This window comes from Aythya fuligula, chromosome 9 (genome assembly GCF_009819795.1).
Source record: "Aythya fuligula isolate bAytFul2 chromosome 9, bAytFul2.pri, whole genome shotgun sequence".
Lineage (NCBI taxonomy): Eukaryota > Metazoa > Chordata > Aves > Anseriformes > Anatidae > Aythya > Aythya fuligula.
The window spans coordinates 25,029,189-25,050,112 of NC_045567.1; the positions used below are offsets into that span (position 1 = coordinate 25,029,189).

The 20,924-nt window shown below is 42.2% G+C and overlaps 1 protein-coding gene across 4 annotated transcripts in view; it reads right to left on the bottom strand.

The window, feature by feature from the left end:
• Positions 1-1,615: 1,615 nt before the first annotated feature.
• Positions 1,616-20,924, bottom strand: part of LEKR1 (leucine, glutamate and lysine rich 1) — a 51,969-nt gene continuing 32,660 nt past the window's right edge. For 2 of the 4 annotated variants that reach the window (XM_032193642.1, XM_032193644.1), the window contains exons 6-12: positions 14,186-14,267; positions 12,271-12,348; positions 11,771-11,974; positions 10,026-10,119; positions 6,376-6,528; positions 5,136-5,435; positions 1,616-2,664 (exon numbers count right to left, since the gene is read on the bottom strand). In XM_032193642.1, coding sequence (XP_032049533.1) covers positions 2,257-2,664; positions 5,136-5,435; positions 6,376-6,528; positions 10,026-10,119; positions 11,771-11,974; positions 12,271-12,348; positions 14,186-14,267 — 1,319 coding nt within the window. In that variant the 3' untranslated portion in view covers positions 1,616-2,256. Of the gene's footprint in view, positions 2,665-5,135; positions 5,436-6,315; positions 6,529-10,025; positions 10,120-11,770; positions 11,975-12,270; positions 12,349-14,185; positions 14,268-20,924 lie in introns of those variants that run through there. The other 2 variants (XM_032193643.1, XM_032193645.1) reach the window with 2 other exon arrangements.

The window sequence follows — 20,924 nt, forward strand, 5'->3', positions numbered from 1 at the left end:
CACACACTCACTCGGTTAAAGGGCTATTTATCATTTCCAATACATGAGGCACATCACTGCTTTATTTTGTAATATTAGGAGTATGTCTGATACATATGGCAAGCACTTACATCTACGGTACAGATGGCAAGCACTTCGGTACATATGGCAAGCACTAATTTCACCTCCTGTCAAAGCAGCAGCGAGGCAGCTCCATGTCACCAGCACTGGATTTGACTCTCTGCATTTCTACCTGTGCAGCATGCAGAGATTTGGGGAAAACTTAATGGAAAAGTAGTGACCCACACCGAGATACAGCCTGAGCTTTAAATCTGAGCATGCAAGGTGAGGCAGGGAGCACGGTGGGGGCAGCCCAAGCCCAGGCTTCTTGCTGGGACCAAGCTTTTCCTTGCCCACCAGCCCGCGGCCAAAATACGTTTGATGCTTGATGCCTGCACGAAGCCTGCTCTAAAGCATCCGCCCAATTTTGCTGACCCCGGCTTTTCTGACCAGAGGAGCCAGGCCCGGCAGGGAGGGCAGACAGAGGCCCCCTCAGACTCCAAATGCTTGAAACTCCCCTGGAAGTTATGACTACTGGCTAAAAATAAATTTGGGTAAATGTGGTAATAACACGGCAGGCTGGTGTACTGGATACCCTGCTATGCAAAGTGGCCGTCTACTAGCGGGGTTAGTGCTTCATGGAAAGATTTAGGACTCTGCTCCCGATCTGGCAACAATATCAGCACTGTCCAGGAGGAAAACAGAAGCCTTTGCATTAGGCCAGAACAAGACAACCCGTTGCTGTAGGACATTTTCTTGCAACCTTGAGAAGTGAAAGGACGGCTGGCTTCCTGCAGTCAGCGGGTCAGGAACCCACAGAGACAGATTTGTTCCAAGTTTGTTTTTTTTTTCATTATTCCCTTGTGCCGTGAGTCCTAGAGTACAAGGTCCAGCATAAGAAAAACCCATTCATAAATGACACCACTTGTACAAGATGTATTACCTCCAGGAAGCTTTATTTCCTGAAAATGTGGGGACATAATTAGGTGTCTGCATTCTCCGTGGCGTTCTGCGCTGCTGCGTTTCATTCCGTTGCGAGAAATGCTTTGTAAACTTTCTTTCACTGCGTGAAATTAATTTGTTTTTAAAAGCTTGTCGCTGGTGAACAAGGCTTCCTGATACTAACAGACTTTATTGCTTAGCAGTGCGTGCCCTGGATTTCTGTCAGGTAGGGGAAATACGGGAAATATCTGTTCCTGACTCAGTTTGGGCCCATGATTTATGCTCTCCCTCCTGCTAGAAACATTATTTCCATGGCTGCTCTCATTAGTTTATGTGCTACTCCTTTCTTACAGTTTATCAATGCCCGGTGAGTCCTTACAGCTGCCGCTGCTACAGGACCTAAGCACTAAAGCAGCAGCCCTGAGCCCAGATCTGGGGTCTGCCCTGCATGCGTGGCTCCAGGGGCACCACGGCACGAATGGGTACAAGGTGGAATGGGGTATTCTGTTATACAAGGGTTAAAGCGGGACAAGATGCTTTCCTCACCTGTGCTCTGCCCTTGCTTTCAGTACAGAGGCATCACTGCATGCATCTCCACAGCACTTCAACATCAAATTCCAGTGCTGCACTCCAGATTACATCAACCACCACAAGCTTCTCCAGGAAGTCCTCAGCTCCTTGTCAGCCAGCATGGGGAGAAGACTCGTACACAGAAGCAGTAGGGAAGGTGTGTGCCTGCCACCGGTCAGCACAGCGAGCATGTGGACTTGTCGCATGTCCATGCTGAGCACTGCGTGCTCCAGCACCAGAGCCTCCCACCGACCCACATGGTCCATGCAAGTACCCCACTGCTCCATTAAACAACTGCAAATACCTGACTCTAACCAATCAAAACACTTTTTTACACCAGAAACAGACACTGAAGTTACACAGAATAACATACAAAGGAGGAAAAATCCAACAAAATGGTTTGGGGAAGACAGCATTTGAAATTGGCAATTATTTTAATTACACCTCCTGAAGACCTGCTCCTCTTGGAGAGGCAATATTTTTTCTTCATACTGTTCTCATCTCGAAATGTAGATAGCATTTAATTACACTGATATTCAGTGGACAAAAAAAAAATGCATCAAAAATATATAATAATTTAACTTAATTTTAATCTGTAGGAAAGCATGAATTGCATCCAGTAATATCTGACCCCAGGGTCCACAAGTAAATGGACATTTATGCGCTGAAATAGTTCCCCGTGTGCTACGTATGCGCGTGCAGCTGTCAGAGCTGACTCAGCTGCCTCCTTATAACCGCAGCAATCCTGCTCCTGGGCTCATTCAGGGAGGACGCCCGGCCTCTGGGAGGATGCGGTGGGCTGAGGGCTGGCAGAGCCACGCTGCCGCCACGCTTACTGGAGGTGGGCGCCTTAGCGGCTCTGGAGATACCAAACTGTCCGGAGAGATTGATTTCCTTCCCCGAGCTGGGGCTGGGGCGGCTTTTCTGTCCGTAATCACCAAGCAGGGCAGCCGAGGAGGTTAGGCTGCCCTGAGCCAGGGAACACGGCGATAACGGGAAGTTTCCACTGAGCTTTTTTAGCTCCAGCACTTGTTCCCTGGCTTGAGTCAAAGCGGCAGTCAGCTCATAGCGTTCCTCGCACTCTCTGCGCACCGTTTCCTGGAGAAGAGTGTTCTGCAAACAGAAACAAACACTCGCTTTACAAAATGCCATTAGTGAAAAAGTCTGCCCGTTAAAGTCCTCTGGTTCAAGGCAGGGGTGCCTGGAGGGCACTGCTGCATGCAGAGCCATCGGAGCTTCCCAGTATTTTGGTTCCCCTGAAAGTTGCTCCAAGGACATACATCAGCATTTATACATACTTCATTCTCTCAGGAGACAATGGAAAATGTGAAGTAGGTTATCAGGAGCTACTTCTGCTGTCCTGCCCGTCATCCAACTAGGGGAACCGGGAATCCTACTCTTGGAAAGGAAGCAGCAATGTAGAGTCCCAGTACTACATTGTCACATTATTATGATAAGATGTCCCAGAACTTATCATCCTCTGTGTTTAAGCAGTTGTGAACTGATTTTTTGTGACTTTATTGATTATTATTTCACAAATAATTCTGATAAGTGATTATCTATCTAGCAGTTTTCACAAACTTTTCACTGTGATTACTGACACCCAAATGGTAAATGACTAGTAGTGGTCCTCGAGCAGACAACTGAAGTTGTTCCTGTATGACAGAGGTCCCCAGGTCAGTATATTATGCAGAACTTATTTGTGATGCTAACTTTTCTGTTTTCCAGCTGAAATAAAAAGTCAATAAATAACAAAGGGCAACATGCTATGTGGACTCGTGAAAGTCAGAACCCTGACAGTTCAACAGAAGCAAAAAATAGCCACCTTCCTAACTGAGCTCTTCTAAGCAAGCAATTGCTGTTGACTCCAGGAGGTACACGAGGATGGAAGGGAAGCCACCACGAGGACAGTCTCTGACACAGAGAATGATGAGCAAGTCAAATAGAAAATATTTGGGGTGTGCACAGCCCCACTGCCCGGACACAAACATTTCTATGTAGACCTTTTTAGTGCTGAAACTACAAGCGGTGGGCAGGGTCGAACCACATACCACCGAAGTGAGGACAAACATCTGTCTGAAATTCTCTACAGCGAGATGACAGTGAGTATATATAAAGAAAAAAAAAAGTGTTAGAAGCATAATCTCAATGGCAATTCTTTGACGTTTGGAAGGGACAATACTGGCGTCAGTAAAGTCAGAACAGGAACATGTTGCTACCAAATCGGAATAGGGCAGGTTCTGTTTAGCCAAGAAAAGGCTATTATTAAACTATTAATTTTTTGGATGTGTGTTCCCTTCAAAACTTGAAAAATGATGGAGCAAATAGAAGTTCTTTGCTGGCCCCTTGAGTTAGATTAGAACCTAATTAGATTAGATGAGATCTAACCTCTGTACCTACCGCAGGTGAAGGAGTGGTAGGAGGAGGAACACAACTGCTTGCAGAAGTAGGAGAGATGGGAATATCTAAAATAATTTGTTCTCTGAATACCTAATTGTGCAAGCAGCTTAATGACAGGAAGTTAGACCTTAGTCTCTCTGCCACTCAGATGTCACTGATAGTCCACGAACTGATCTGGGAAGTGTTACTATGAAAATCTGAGTGTCCTAGTGTGAAATCTGTTTTACAACCAGTTTTGATTTTCTGCCACTCTGACCTCCCCATTTCCTGATACCATTATATGAGAAGAAGAACTATGCTTCGGAGTAGGAAAACTAAGAACATAAGTGAAGCTGAAGGAACCTCATGGCAGGGTGTAACAATGTGCTCCTTACGACACCAAAGTTCCCGATCAATACTTGGAAAGCACACGTCTTTCCAAGAGCCCTTCCCACACGTACAGGACAGAAAAACTGCCAACATCCTTCTCATGCCACCAACACAGTGCTTCTGAACCTCTCTCATGCATGAAATAAACGTCAACCCAAGACTTAATTCATTTTGAAGAGTTTCATTTTCACTGTTTATCAATTTTCTTCTGCCACTAATTACTTCAAACATTCCAGTCTAATCTTATCTGCAGTCCCTGACTCCACTGTTTTCACATTTCTCATGCAGCACTACAGCTCTCTCTCCTCCCTTCCCACTATAGTCCAAACATTCAGCAAATGCTTGCGGAAAGAATATCCAGCAGGCAAATTTCTCTTCATATTTGATCACTTTTATGCAATTGTGTTACAGAATGTGGATTTACTGGTTGGAGGTGGGACAAACCCAAATGAGAAATATCCATGTCTTCTGCTCAGGAACCTTGAAGAATGTTTTATTGTTTACTTACTTATATAGTGGGATGTGAGGCTACAGTCTAAGAAAGAAGGGTCTTAAAAGACCTGAAAATGTTTTCTTTAAATAAAATAATATTTTAAATGTTTGTCTAATTAAAAATTTCACACATTTTGTGATAGTTTGTATTTATGAAATTACTACGAATTTGTTTCATAAATCTTTTAATTTCAAGGTTTTGTTTTGTTTTGTTTTTAAGCCAGTGTGCACCACGGTCTCAAAAAATGTATGCTTTGAGTGATTCTAGAAATCACATGTCTCAAAGTAAAAATAGCAAGGCATTTCCTTGGTCATGTTCCTACCTCCTCTTGAACTTGACTCAAATTATGAATCAGCTGTGTCCTCTCCTGGGTTAATTTTTCCAGTTCATCTGACTTGTGTTTAATTTCTTTCCTCATATTATCCAGAAATGATTCATTATTGTTCTTTTCCATCTCCAGCTGAAATTCAAGTTCAGTAATTATTCTTTTAAGGTCCTGAATTTCCTTTTCTTTATCTTCATCTTTCTCTGCAAGTTTGATCTGGACATCTTGTAACTTCTTTTCAAGAATTTCTGCCTCCATCCTTAAGCTGTTGGTGGCACTTGTTATTAATCCAGGTATCTGCACGACAAATGTTGCGTAAGTCTACATTCAGTGGTTATCTTTAGACACGTAGAATTAAGTATCAGACAAATGACTTCAGGAAAAAAAAAAATGTAGAAATGCAAGCATGCAGGTCCTCAGAGACAAAGAAAATGCTTTGAATTTACATTATATTCTCAGAGGATATCAGAGAGCTCTAAGTGTATCAAAACTCCCTCAGAGCAGAGATTAACTAATATGTCCAAAATCAAACAGAGAAATAGTGGTAAAAATGGGAAAATTTAATTTCTTTACAGCAAGCCAATATTTCTTCTGGGTTCTAAAATCATATTTGTAAAGCAAACTGTGATAAATTGTTCTTTAAAACACTGTGTAATGTAATGAATTTTAAATAACAATATAATTCCATCAAATTTATTTGATTTTTCCAGAATTCTCAAGTGACATGTCAAATCTTCTGAAAACTAAGGCAATAGGCACATTTTTCAGTTTCTACATAAAACCTCAAACACTCTATGTCTGGGTAACAGCAATGGCCAATTGTGTGTGATGCAACAAACAAGGGAAGGCATTAACTGGACCTTAGCCCATCGGTGAGGAATGCATTTTGGAAGGGATAAAACAGTGCAGATGGTTCTGTGACAACCTGTCATAGTCTCGAACAGTCCAAAGGCTTTTAAAATACGACATTGTCAGTTGTTAGCAGCTACAGTTTGTGGACACGGATGAACTCTGGATAGAGAAAATCTGATAAAACATCCACAACCACAGTAACTACATATCAGCCTGTTCCAGTTTCCAAACTTTCAAACACCTGCTATACACTAAGATCAGGAAAAAGTATTGTATCATCGAGACACAGGACTACACATAAAGAAGATTGTATTCCTTCACATACTATTTTTCAAGGGTTTACGTGATCCACTGCCACGCTATTTTTCCCTCGAGTGTCACACACCTTCTTCTGGAGCTCTTCGTGATCTCTCTGATATTTTGTGATCAATTCCTGCTGTTTTTGCCTTTCAATGTCTAGTTCCACTCTTGCTTCTTCCTTGACTTTGAGAATCGCTTCTTTGTGTCGTGCTTCACCTTTGGCCAGATCAATCTCCATCTAGGGAACAAGTGCATTTTAACGACGTGGTGCAACTCATCTCAGGATTTATTTTTCACATTTCACAGTACTGTAATGAGTGGTGTGAAAATTTGGCAGACTGAGACGCTGGGAGCTGAACAACCACATCCGACCGCCTGCAAGCACCTGAGCCAGCGAGAGCTCCCCCGACCCACTGCCCCTCCAGCTCCGAGCCCCAGGGGCAGCCACGAGGAGCTCGCTGCCCAGGGCACGGCGTCTCCAGCGGTGCTACGAGCCTCCCACGGCCAGCCAGGCTTCACTCGGGGTCACCACGAAATGCTGATTCACAAAATCCCTCGCTAGCCCTGAGAACAGATCGTTATTCTGCTGGAAGCGTTTGCTCTGGAGGTAAACCTCTGCTCGTTATTACTTCCAAGCGCAGCAAAATGAAACTTTTCACAGTAAGTGAGATATGCTGTGCTAAAAATAGACCGTAAGCTCAACACTAAAATAAAAAATACTGGCTTGCTTATGAAATCATTTTCTATGCACGCTCTGCCATTCGCAGCAGATAACGACGTGCCATACGCAGAGGTTCTGCTGGCTCCCAGGGGCCCTGCTCACAGCACACACATACCGCAGGTGCTAACTGACAATTTGGAGGTATGGAGCATCTTAGCACTGCATCCCTATCTCCTCGCGTGTCCTCCGTCCACTACATCTGTCACAAGCACCAAAACAGAGGGGAAGGCGCATACCCGAGAGCCTCCCCCCACACCGGTTGGTGCCCGACGGCAGCTGCACGGACCCATCGCTGTCTGGAGCTGCAGGATGGGAAGGAGGCAGCTCTTATCCACCTCGGCTCACTTATCACTATTTTTTTTTCATTTTTTAAATTGTTCTTCAAATGTTTTAGCACTGCTCTGATGGTATATACACTGGAGAAGCTCTGCATCAAAAGTGGAGACGAGTAAGTGAAAGGTTTATAAATTGTGGGTAAAACATCCCAGTCCTTACAGCACCTCACGTATTAAGTGTTATGAATTTAAAGTTAAAAATCCAGCAATAATCGCCTCAAAATAAAAGCCTGGATTCTGGAAGAAATACTGACAGCTGTGTTTTGAAGTTTTTCTTTTTCCTAAGCCGGTTTGCTAATATTATACTGCTGCAGGCTGCATTCTAATGGACTTAATTGTCGTACGCTGAAAGAATATAAAAGTCATGTTAAACAAGCACTGCAATATCCTAGTTATTTAAAATTATTAAAAGCCCAGAATGAGCTTAATTATAGCAATCTAATTTTGTACACTAATTATGAGCAAGAGTGTTACAAATTCCTCTAACTCTTTGGGGGGAAAAGATAAACTAGAAATACTGTTATTATTTTAAAAATCAAAATATACACAATTCTGGGCATTGAATGGGCACAAATCCTCCCCTGAGATTTAGTTTAAAACTGGTACATTTGTAAGACCCTCAGAATAGACCATGATTATTATTATTATTATTGCAATAACGTAGAAGATATGTCTATATTTATTAGATATGGGAGTTTGGTTTCTAACCACAGAAAAACTTATTTATTAACTCTACATATTATTATAGAAGCAAGTCGTGAGCTGGAGGCTACTTGATGACTAAGACTAGAAAAATACAAGCAGTACAAAAACCTGAGCTCATTCCGAAGCTTATGCAAGCACTTTTCACATTTACCGTTTGAAGCCAGTAGCTGATAACCACAACAGGAAATAAAACGATGGGTGATCTCCAAAGAAAGCATAATGACTACTAACTGCTTTAAAACTACTTATGTGTTCCCCATTAATTACATATCAAAAAACTCACAAATGCTTACATCGATTTTAAAGTCGTTTGTAAAAGAAAAATTTTTGACCCACCACAATTTAAGGTTTATCTGCATTTTACATATAAAACTGGAACACTTCATACTTAGGCAATGGCACACTGACCCAAGAAAAGATAACTTTGTCACATTTCTGACTTCTGTCTGATGAGAACATCCTTAGAGTACTTGACGTTCACCGCATTTTAATGGCTGTGATACCAAAGATGTAATTGCTGTCTCCTCCTAGCAGCAGCCTTTATCTTGTTTTAATGTCAAGCTGAACAACACGTTGTGATTATGCAGACAGTGTGACCTCATTCCAAAATTATATCCTGCCACACAGAGGTTAAGAAGTTTTAAAAGAGATGTAACAGATCTTAATTGCTGGTAGTCCAAAAAATTTCCTGAGCCTAAATAAAGCTTTCAGATACTTATCACATACTGAACCAAACCCGAAAAAGACAGTAATTTTAGTCACCAATTACATAAGGCCTAAATCAGAAATGTCAGAGTTATTGTTCAACACCGTTTGCAGTTCTTCCTTCACATTTTTTTTAAATAATTTCTTACATTTGTTTTTTGTGTGTATTTTTTGTTTCCCCCATTAGCTACAGACAGGCACGTATAAAGTCTCACACACACACGGGAGGTCGATCGCTCCCCCTCACACCTTCTCCCTTGCCCTCACCACGAAGGAACTGCCAAAGGAGCTTGGGGGGGAGGCGTGTGAGGGGGGCTCTGCAGGCTTCTGAAGGAACCAGCGACTAAAATCACGAAGGCTGGGCCCTTTCACAGAGAAGCTAACTTGTAGGAGTGTGAGGTCTTCTCAAACGCAGCACAGAGGTATTTCACTCTTCACCTCCACGCAGCTCTGCTCTGAGGGGAAGCCACGTAAGAACTGCAGTCATCAGCAGGAGCCTGTGTGGCAGAGACGCTGCTGCCTAAAAGAAGCTGATGACACAGGGCAGCAGGAAAAGCAGGTGCCTCTCACATGCCGGAGGCCTTCCTAGCTCTGGGACTTCCACACGCAGCTCCCTAGCTCTGTTCTATGGCAATGAGCCATATGGATGCTGCTTTAGGGGTTTCATTCTCCTCACCATGCACGTGAGACTTGCCCTGATGCTGCAGGAGCTAGGGGTTCACATCAAACCCCTGAGTTTCATGTGCAGAGCAGGCATGGAAAGGACAAAACGGTGATGGTACTTCTCCAGCTGCCTATTGCCACCAGCACGTACGTACCCTGCCCTACGTCCTCGCTGCCTCCTCAGCTGAACAGCCTGAGTTGAACGCTCAGGGGCGTGCTGCTCTTCAACAGCTCTGGAATTAACATGCTACAACAGCTCGTTTGTTTGGCTCTGCTTTGGTTTGCAAATGCCCGTCCTTCTAGGGAGAGGACATTTTTGCTATTTTATAGATTTGTTTCCCAAATAGCCACCCCCGGTTTCAGTTCCCCGACAGTCCATATCCAGTCTGAGCACCCACGCCTGTAAACGCTCACACTCAACACCATTTAGGTCCAGTTCCAGCCTGTGCAGAGATCACCCTCTGAGACCTCTGGCACAAAGAATCCTACTGACGTGTCTGCACTTGAGGAGGCAGGGATCTGCCTGGCGGTACAGCTCTGTGACAGCTGACTAGAGCTGAAAAAAAGAAGAAATGGAAACTGTGCCAACTACACATCCAGCGTTACCTTCTCCCTCCAGTTATCTTCATTCCGCATCTTCTGTCTTAATGTTTCCTGCAGCTGCTCTGTTCTGTTCTGATGAGAAATCAGCATTAACTCCCTAGAAACCACAAAAACTCGTATGTAAATACGTGCTCTGCCCAGATTGGTGGTGTGCCATTTCCTTCAATTAAGGCCTTTGTGGCAAGGGCTCGTCTTTTCCTCTTTGTTTAGTATTCTGTGCAGTAAGCCTAACAATCCTGTCCGGAGCCCAGAGGCACAACCATAATCACTACTTTGTATTTGCATACTGCTGTCACACAGTTTTTGAAATTTGTGTTTTAAAGAAAATACTGTAGTTGATCATTCTTCCACATATACATGTGTAAACCTCAAATATATTCATAATGCTCAAGTCAAATTAAGATGAATACTAACTTTTATAATACTCAAAACAAGTTGTTGTATTTAATGAACTCAGGATATTGCTATCATTATTTTTAAAAAATCTAATAGCTCCTGAATTAAAACCACCAAGTGGTTGCTATTGTTATTGTTACTGTTTGTTATGTTTTGCTTGTAGAGCAAAAGCCCCGGAGAGTTTAAATTCTCGTAACTTAGATTATCAGCAATGTACTGACTGGAACAACTCACTGAACTGAAAATATTCTTAAATTAACATGTAGTATCTCTTCATGCAGGTACTCACGTACAGTAAATACTGAAACCCCTTAGATGTAAAAATAGCTTAATGCCTCTTGTGTACACTACTATCTCAAAAAATCCTTATCTTCTCCAAAACCCACATTTCTAAATGTATTTTCCCAAATCAAACAAATAATGTACTGCCATGTCGTAAGTAAGGGACAGCACTTTCTATTTTGTTAATAAAAGACAATTTAATTTATCAGTAACTGCAAATGTAGTAGCAAGACACTTTTAAAAACGACTCAGTGAATGTTAGGAATAAACCAAATATGTAGATTTTTCAAGGCAATTAAAGAAAAAATGTGGATTTAGGTTGATAAGTGGAGAAGTCTAAAACAAAGGCACTCGGATACCACTCCAGGAAGCAACAAGCCTCTGCAGCTCAGTGCTTTATTTTTCCCATCTGAAAAGTAATTACAGGGAAAAGGCTAGCTTTGTCAGCAGCTGAGGACCTTCAGAATGAGATTAGACTGGCAGGAAGCTGTCCATACACTTCACTGAATTCTCAGCCATACCCAATAACCTGCCATATTGCAGTATTTACAGCATTGTTACCGCTTGCAAGTTGCTAATAACATAAGTTACAAGAATTTAAAGTCTCCAGGGCTTTTGCTCTACAAGCTCACATAACAAATAGCAACTATAACAACGGCAACAAACAGGTGTTTTGATTAAGCTTGAGCAGGATTGCCCTGGATTGCAAAGCAGGGCTGTTGGGTTTCTTTTTTTCCTATTTTTATTTTCTTTATAGGCTTTGTTTGTTCTATTCAGCTTTTGCCTATACTCCAATAATTTAAAAACCCCATCCAATGAATTCCAGAATTCTGGGACATGGCTCAGGGCTGTCCTGCCTGTAGGAGCAGATGGCCAAGGGCAGGGGCAGGACACAGCTGGGCACAGCGCCTCTCTCCCAGTCTGCCCAGTGCCCGTAGCCAGGCTCCAGTAACAGCCAGAGGGGTGAAGACCTGGCAGAGGAGGAATGTTTAACTTTTTAGAAATGTCCAAGAAGAAAACCTAGGGTGAGTGTACACAGCGATTATCTGTGGTGACTCAGCTCTGATTACCTTTCTTGCTTCAACATCACCACCTCCTCCTCTGTTTGTTGAAGAAGACCTTTAAGTGTTTCCAGTTCACTTTCTGATCGGCTGGTTCTTCTTTTTAGATCTTCCTCTCTCCTCTCCTTCTCAGCCACCTCTTCCTGTAAATGTTTGCATACTTGTTGGGAAATCAGTAGAGATTCCTCCTTTTCCTTGAGCTCTTTTGTAAGTCTACAGATGAAATGAAAAGAGAAAAGCAGTATCAACACCACAGTTATCACATCCTCATTTACTAACAGAAACTAAGCAGATGAAATAATCTGTACCTGGAAGAGAAAACGTTAGACAAAAAAAAAGTATTAATTCCTTATGAAGTTAAATCTAGTGACTTGAACACAAAAATAGAAACTGAAAAGAGAAAAAAAAAAAAAAAGATTGTATAGAAGCTGCATTAAAACCATAAAATAAAATTTTTGCTCTTATTGCTCAGAAATGTACATGTCATGAGATATAATTTCAGCATTTACCTTGATTCAGAAATTCCATTTTCGTATTTCATTTTTTTCAGTTCATTTTGACAGACATCGAGTTCTGTTGATTTCATCCTAAGAAAATGTTTTTAAAAAGTTAATTTGTCCAAAGCAATGACAGTCTTTACTCATGCAATAACCTGAACATCATTAATTAATCTACTATCTACCTTGCATTTTCTATTTAATTAAAATGCAGATAAAAACAACAACAACAAAACTCCATTAGTTCCAGCTAACATTTTTAAGTAACACGATTTATACTTGCAGTGTAAACCCAGCCTAACCCAGGATCACAAAAAGTTTATTGTTGCAAACAACAAAGCGGGAGCTTGCAACACTGATGAATGTTTCAAGCAAGATATGAACAAAAAGGAACAAATAACAATTTAGTATGCAAGAGGTCTGGAAACTTTGAAGGTTATTTCTCATTATGTCATCATTTCATCAATTAATAACCATGGCAAAGCCTCATATTTATGCTTAAACAGATATAGAATATGTTATTTTATTAAATTACACCCATATTACATTGAAATTTTAATATTACATTTAGAAACACTGTACTGTTTATTTAACTCTGTTCATGAAATCTTTTTTTTTGTACATGATACTTGTATTATCATTGAAATACGTTGTTGCTAAGCATTCCAAATATTTGCAACTGTGTTATGATCAGCCCCTGTGAATATAGGGGCTGAGAACAGAGAGTACGCCTCAGACAAGAATCCTTTGAATTTCAGGAAAATATATAAAAAGCTTGATGATAGCTCTGTCTCAAGATTGTCCATGCTCGTGCCCTACCCTCGAGCTTCATATTTGAAGCCGTGACATTTATTTTCACTAGTGTACTGTGCAGGCTGAATTGTTTTCTATGCAAGCACCGCGGATTTTAAATGCGGGAAAGCACTCAGACCCCTGATGCCCTAGCTTTTAAAGGTGGTGACTGCTCTCACTGAGCTCTGTGTACTTTTGAACAGTTGTGTTTGAGGGGACATCGGGGTCCCAAGCTGCTGCTCGGGATCGGGATGCTCTGAGGACGGAGCTCGCAGTGCCCCGTGCCCCAGAGGCCGGCCTCCCCTGCAGCAGGGGGGACATTCCCTTCTCCACTGCTCCAACTCCACTTGTTGGGCCATTCGAACATTACCCCAGAACAGTGTGCGACAGCACGACAGCATTTAAACGAGGTGCATCTCCTTCCCTTGAGGGAGGTCTCCCCTCTGCTCTCCCCTTGATCCGGGGGCTGCAGCAGCCCCAGCAGGAGCAGGCTCGGCCGCAGCGCTGTGGGTTGGATCCTGCTGAGCCATCCGCTCTGCTCTTCCTTGGTTAGCTCTGATAAATGTTTGGTGACATGTTCTCTCTTCTCTGTTAATTTAGGCTTTGTGTTTTCTTATTTTAAATCATACAACACAGTAAAAGTACAAATCATAACATACTGGTGCATGGGAAATACAGTAAATTTACATTTGGGAAAAAAAATTGTAGTCACTGATTAAACACTAACGTTTCTGATTAGCTTTACTGCACCCTTCCCTCCATCCCCAACTTGCAACGTGAAAGACTACTTTCCATGCACATTTTCAGTCCAGAAGTTATGTGGGTTTCACAAAATGTATCCTACACATGTGCATTGCATGAAGTGTCAGACTGAGCTGGTTTAACCCTCCTCTTTGCTGTGTCCTTAGACACAGCTGGAGAAAGCAAGCCCCCTCCCTCAGAGAGCCACATTAAATCAGTCGGTTAGAAACACAGACTGTGTAATATAAATATAAAATACTTCCTCTGCTGGCCGTAGCTGTCACAGACCACTCAGACAGGCAGCAGCACAGGTCCCTCTCTGCAGCAGGTGGCAAAACAAACAAGCACAGCTTTATGCCCAGTGGCAAAACAAACAAGCAAACAGAAACCTTACATTAGCAGCTTTTTGTAGTGGTCCATTTCCGCTGTTACTTTCTGCAGCTTGAGTCCGGTTGTCTCTACTTGGTTGGTTAAATCTGCAATGGAAACATGGCATTTGTGTCATTCCCTTCTAGGCACACCATGCTTTATGCGGGTGCTCTGGCCGGAGAGCCGCCCGTCCCTGTGCCCACCTCTGTGCCAAGCAGCTTGGTGATCTGTAATACCTGATTTCTCTCTGCTTACAAACCATGCAAGCCAGATGCTTTTATTTTCTTGGGGATAACAATTATGTTTACTGAAAAGGTTGGAGCGCTGCTGCGCTGCTGTACACTTCATTTCAGAACAGCCTTCCAATTTTTATTCAGACTTGAGCACAGGCTGGCTTGAATAGCAAGAAGCTGTGTTATTTTTTATTCTCCCAGGAAACATCAAATTCAACTAAATGTAAATACAAGTGTGTTCAATCATATACACATTTGTACATAATGCAGAGCAGAAGTACGGAAGGTGGATAAGAAAATAAGCCACTAACGCTACTTCATCTAAAATATTGAAACTGACTTAGTGCTACTATATATTTTGTCTTATACTCTCTTAGCTAAATGTTATCTTTCAGAACACATCACCCACCAGTTTCAAACAGCCATTGCATTTGTTTCAGTACATATCCCAGTCCTTTTCATCTATATCATAAGATTAATTATCCTTTTTTTTTTGTTTTCACACACACACACACACACACACACAACCAAACTACTTCCAAAGAAAATACAGTGCAAAGATGAAAGTGCTATCAAGTATCTCTTCTTCTGCACAGGCTCACTTCAGTGAAAAAGTGACAAACTTACTCCTATATAACGCTTTGATTTATTAGCTTCCAGCCCTGTAAGGCTGGAATTCCCCATAAAAATTATTCCCCATAAAAAATCATAAGCTTAGTCCCCTGAAACTATGAACATATTTCATAGTATGTCCCCTGCATTTATGAATATTTTTGCATATAGGTCTCTGCCCCTGAAGACAAAACAGATGGAATATTTTTGTATAACGTTCTATTATCATCATGTTTATATATTTCAAAGACAAAAATACTGACACAGTGCTGCTGCATTTATTTTTGTAACTGCTTAGAGACATTGCCACGTCACTAAGTCCTTTAATGTTGAATCAGCTTCTATTCTGATCCCTATCAGTGAGATTCCACTGATAATTAAGTGAGCAAATGGAAGAGTGTAAGTAGATATTTAGGGAAAAAAAAAAGTGCCTTTAAATGTTTAAATATGTGAGAAAGATTCATACTGAGCACTGCTGCTCATTGCAAGCCCTGACTGGCAGAAGCCAACAGATCTGGACTTTGTAGGTCCTCCTGGAGTTACTCGATTCATTTATTTTAGCACACAGGGGATGCTGATAGCTCTTCGCTGTGCCCATGGTGAGCTGCCTCAGACGTGATGTCATCCCCATTTGTTTTTTGTCTCCTTGAAACAATTCAACCATGGAAGATGAGACACAACAGAAAAGGCAACTTTTGAACAGATTGCAAAAACAGTTTTCATGAGAAAACTTAAAAAGCATATTTAATCATCCTGTATATCTTAGATCAGCATCACACAGATAAATAGCACGTATAGATACCCCACACAGAACTACAGATGTAGTAAGAAAGCAACAGCGTGCCATGAGAACAGACAACTGGAGGGAAGGTCTAGAATTATTCACTCCCAGTCATTGTTTTTTCTTATGTTTGCAATGCAGCTGTAGGAATTTCCTTCCTTCTGCAGTGTATTAGCCCATAATATGTTAACAGAACCAAATACGGAAAAATGGCATATGGTCGTGGAATTTCTCCTGCCCCAGATTTGGAAATCCAAGAGTCCATAATGATACGCTGTTTCTCAGAAACAAAAATAAATTGTGTTCTTGAGATTATGTGAGCAATTCATGTCTGGAAGTACAGGTGGAAGCTCTGAGTGAAAGCTCAGTGCTACTGAAGAAGTGAAAAATGACAATAAGGTCATTTCTCACAAGACTCTTAAAAAAGGCACGTAGAAAGCAAAGCTTCCTGTGGTAGCAGGTATGATAACAGCAGTATCATCTGCACTTAGGTGATTTTCAGCTTCTGTGCAGCAGGTGAGGACAGGGGCGCAGCAGCACCCGGCATGCCCCCGGCTCTGCCCCGTGCACTCACCCCTCTTCCTCAGGGTGCAGCAGTGGCAGAGAGGGGAGGGAGGTCTCCAGAGGTCTCTGGTGCAACATTTCAGTACAAAAAGTACCTTATGTCTTTCTCTGTATAGAGTAGATTTTCATCTGAAATATTTTAGTTCAAAGTTGTAGAAAGAATAATATGAAGCTGGGGAATCTGCAACCAGTGCTTTCTTTTTTTTTTTTTTTTTCATGGAAGAGGTCTGCAAGCACTCTACACCTGATATTATTTACATAGAAACAAAAACATTTTAAACTTACTGATAATTTGGATTAAGCGAATTGAGACAACAATATTACTACTAAGAACCCTTATAATTACCAAAAAAAAAATTATTAAAGAAAACAGAATTCAAAGCTTAAGACCACTTCTCTAAATATTGTTGCAATGTCTAGCTGACAAATACGAAACACATTCCTTATGTTTGAGTAGAGCAAATGTTTGCTGGTTTTTAATATAGACATTACTGATCACAGATATTTACAAATCCCTTGCACAGAATCATACAAGACACAGAAACTTGTCTGGAAATCAGGGCTTCCTAGAAATATCTAAGTTATTTACATTATTGGCTTTCCAACAATTTCTGGCATCTGTTGTTCAAGTGATGTATTTGAGAGGATTTGGAGCTGAGAACGGCGCTGATGGACCACGTCCAGGTGAATCATCACCACCACACCTCCTCGGCAGTCCTCAGAAAACTGCCAGCAGAACAGAGGACCTTTCGGTACCCCGCGGACACAGGAGGTCTCCCTCGCTCAGCAAGGCATGCTCAGGTACACAGCTTGCTATGAGGTACTGCCAACCTTCACATTTCCCTCAAACTCCATACAATGCAATTTTTTTCACATTTTATAAAATATGTAAACGAGAATTTATTTGTATTAACGCTTCAGTGACTACAGAGTACTGACCATTTACATTAGGCTTTCAGAAGCCCCCAGGAGCAAAAGGAGCAGCTAGGTACAGCTCTACCTGAGAACACCACGCCTTGGCACTTTGACTAAAAAGAAACCCATGGAGACGAACTCTCCTCACGACACAGGAAGGAGATATTTCTAGCTTTGTGGTGAGGCCTGTTTTCCCACGACATTCTTGAAAAGGAGCGAAAAACGGGAAGGTCTGGCAGCAGTTACACTAAGCCTCACACATACATCAAGCTAAGGTCTGGCAGCAGTTAAAACTCCATTTGTGCTCCATCCCACGCGGCCTCCTCACCCCCACGGCCTGCTCCCTGCCGCTTCTCCAGAAGAGCAGAGTAGTTCTGTGCAGGCACAGCACCGAGAGCAGCAAGGACCGGCATGGTTCTGCTTCTGTGGGCATAAAGTTGACTGGGGGGAGGCCAAAGCCTCTCAGGATACTGCATGAACACGTCCCAAAGCAGAGCTCTGAGCAGCAGCAGACGCAGAGCATGTTCGCACCATAAAACACAGCGCGGCTCAGCAGCAGCCCGGCTGGGAGAGCTCGAGGCGAGGAAGGAACAGTCGGTCGCCTCTTTGAAGAGGCATTCCTCACACAGCTCTTTGCCGGCCCCCCTGCTTGGTGGCAGTAATCCTATTTAACAGCACACGCAACCCTGCTCAAACCGTTCAGCTAAAACCCAGTTCAATGCTTTTTCATCCGCACTCCGCAGCCATCCTTACCATGCTATAACTGCACGTTTTTGTGTTAAGCAATCGGTGGCTTTGCAGGCATTAGGAAGGAATTTTGATGAAAAAAAATCATATTGTTTCAGACACTACAGTTTCTCGGTATTCCACATCGCATCACTTTTAAGTGGGGTATGACCAAGGATGAGCACTCAGCAATAAGCAGCAGCTGAAGACTGTTGACCTGGACTCCTGGCAGGAAGATAGGGAGGCTGGTACCTCCTCTTTTCCCGCTTAGACTAGGGTTCAGCTGATGGAAAGCTTCTGAAGCTCTTCCATGAAGCTCTCAACGCTGCCCCAAGTATGATGGTATGGGTATAGGGCCATGACAAATGGCAGGGACAGCATAGCTGCTTGTCAGAAACACGGAACCAGTGGTTTATAATCTCCCAGTGTCCTCTCACTGTTTCAGTTTTCTGGCAGGCCAACCACATTTTCCCTCAGTTCCCAGCCACCGAGCATCCAAGCTTGCTGTCAAACAGCACCCCTAGAGATAAATCTCCAGCAACGTACTGCTATTCAGAAACTGTGTTTGTGTGACAGTGCTCTTGCCAAAACTTCCTCTCAGCTGTTTTAAAAACGTCTATGACAAACCCCCCATTGTAATCAGCCATGCAAGTCATGCAGTCGCTGAGTTATAACCCAAGTTCTGCTGTCTGCACCAAGAACTGCACAACAGGCCCCGGGCCAGGCCGCAATGTATCGGCTCCCCCCTGGCACTGTGGCCTTCTGCAAGGACGGGAAGTCATGGCCAAGCACACGAAGGACAGATTAGACCACCTGCAGTTATTTTCGTTTACTTCATTTTCTTCAACTGGGCATTCTGTTGTAATGTATTGTTCTGTACACTTCTCCAAAGCTACATAATTCAACTTTAATTTCCTGTCATTCATCCTGACGTTGGCTTAAGAAGCAAATGGCTCTGGATGCCTACAGAAAAAGGGGAAACTTTGGCTTCAAACACCAAGCAGATGTTAGACAGAACATGTGGGAATGATCTAAAATTCACAACAACAAACTCTGCTGCAATGTGACTGCTTTATTAAAACAGATTAAGTAAAGATCAAATTATTGTAGATCAACAACACAAAAAGGAGAAAGCCCTTTGCCTTTCTTTGCATGGGGGTGGCTGCTACAGAGCAGCTTTTCATAAACATCTGATCTTGATGATTATTTTTTTTTTAATTCTGTGATTATAGAACATTTTGAGCAATTATAAACAACTGTTTTTTGTGTGTGTTTTTCCCCTCCTCTTCCTAGATGTGAGAGTATGGACACAAGTCGAGAAAAAAGGAAAAGGATAATGGTTATTTTGGTTCTGGTACTTTGGGTGGTCTTTCAGCTCTGTTTCTTCTTGTACTCAATTTGTTTAGAGAAGTTTTCATAATGACTGAGCATTGGACGGGAGTTTCTCATGAGGGAATAAATGGATTCAATTATACAGCTGGTTTCTGCAAGTCTTCTCTAGAGAGAGTTCCCACCAAAGTCAACAGGAGCTGTTAGTAGAAAGTCTGAGGGACCAGACCCACACCCACAGCGACTACGGAACACAGACTTCTACCGAGTTTGAAGGACACAGGAAAACCGAGGAAACTAACAAGGGGAATGGTAACACAAATGGAAACTTCAGCTGAAAACTTACTGAATAAAGAAAACACTATATTCAAATACTTCTGTAAAAAGCATTCTCCAGTAAGGAAAATAAAGCTTATTGTAAAACACGGAACAAAAAGCATTCCTGCTTTATAGTATTGATACTCGTTTTAACATTTTAAGTAGCATCACATTTTGAAGAATCTTCAGTCCAAATACATCTCAGTATTGTTTGTGTTTAACACTATCTATCCTTGTGATTCACATTACATCTTACCACAGACACCAATCTTAGTTCCAGAGTAATTTTTCATAGCATCAAAAACAGTTTGGTGTTGTGAATTCTTAGGTGTATACTAGCCACCTTCCAGACACCGGCCAGCATACTCCAGGCAGCAAACAAGAAAAGACAGCTTTTACTGGCTAGTAGGTGAAACCTTAGAAAAAAATAGTTTGATTGTTCTTACTGTCATTAGTCCCTACTTTTAAAGAACTGTTAGCGTTTGTTTTGTTCCTTATTTTTTTTAAACTATTCATTATGGGAGGGGAAAAAAGATTCAGAAATTCAGTGTAGCAAGTCTTTTGACCAATATAAGACCTCACTGTATTTATCAGAGAAAAACTAACCTTTTAACAAAACTTTACTCTTGTCTATGGACATTTCTTTCAAAAATGTAACAATTAGAGAAGTTCTTTAGTGACTAGACGCCTATTTCATGAAATAACTGAGCAAGGGAGGTTCTTTGGGGCCCATCCTTGAGGCCAGCTGTGGCTCTTGAACCTTTTTGTTCTCTGGCAGCAGAGGTTTTGAGTCAACAGTAACCTTTTGGGCAGCATGTGCAGCCAGCCCTGCCTTCAAGAGGGTACAAAAGGTGGATGAGAGGAGAGGGTGCCTCACCTCCACTTCTGCATTTCAGCAGTATCGTATTCTCCATGAGGGGAGGCTCTGCTGTGATACAGACAGAGACCGAGGAGGCACAGCGTGGAAGATGCACAAAGAAAAGGCACCTTGAAGAACCACAGCTGGTCGCTGTTTCCTCCTGTTTGGGCAAATTCCACGACATACAGTCCACAGTTGAGAACAGAGAGCATAGAGTCTGCCTGGAAATGGGTTTAAGAAATTTAGCCACCCAGTTTGCGTCCTTTCCAATGGCACAGTGTTCAGTGAAGGTCCCAGTTTCTGGTTTGCAAATAGCAACAACTAGTAAAGTCTTCAGAAAAAAAAAAAAAAAAAAAAAAAAAAAAAAGGAAAGGAAGAAAGAAAAAGACAACCACCCATTGTGAACTACACCCACGTTGGGTAAGCA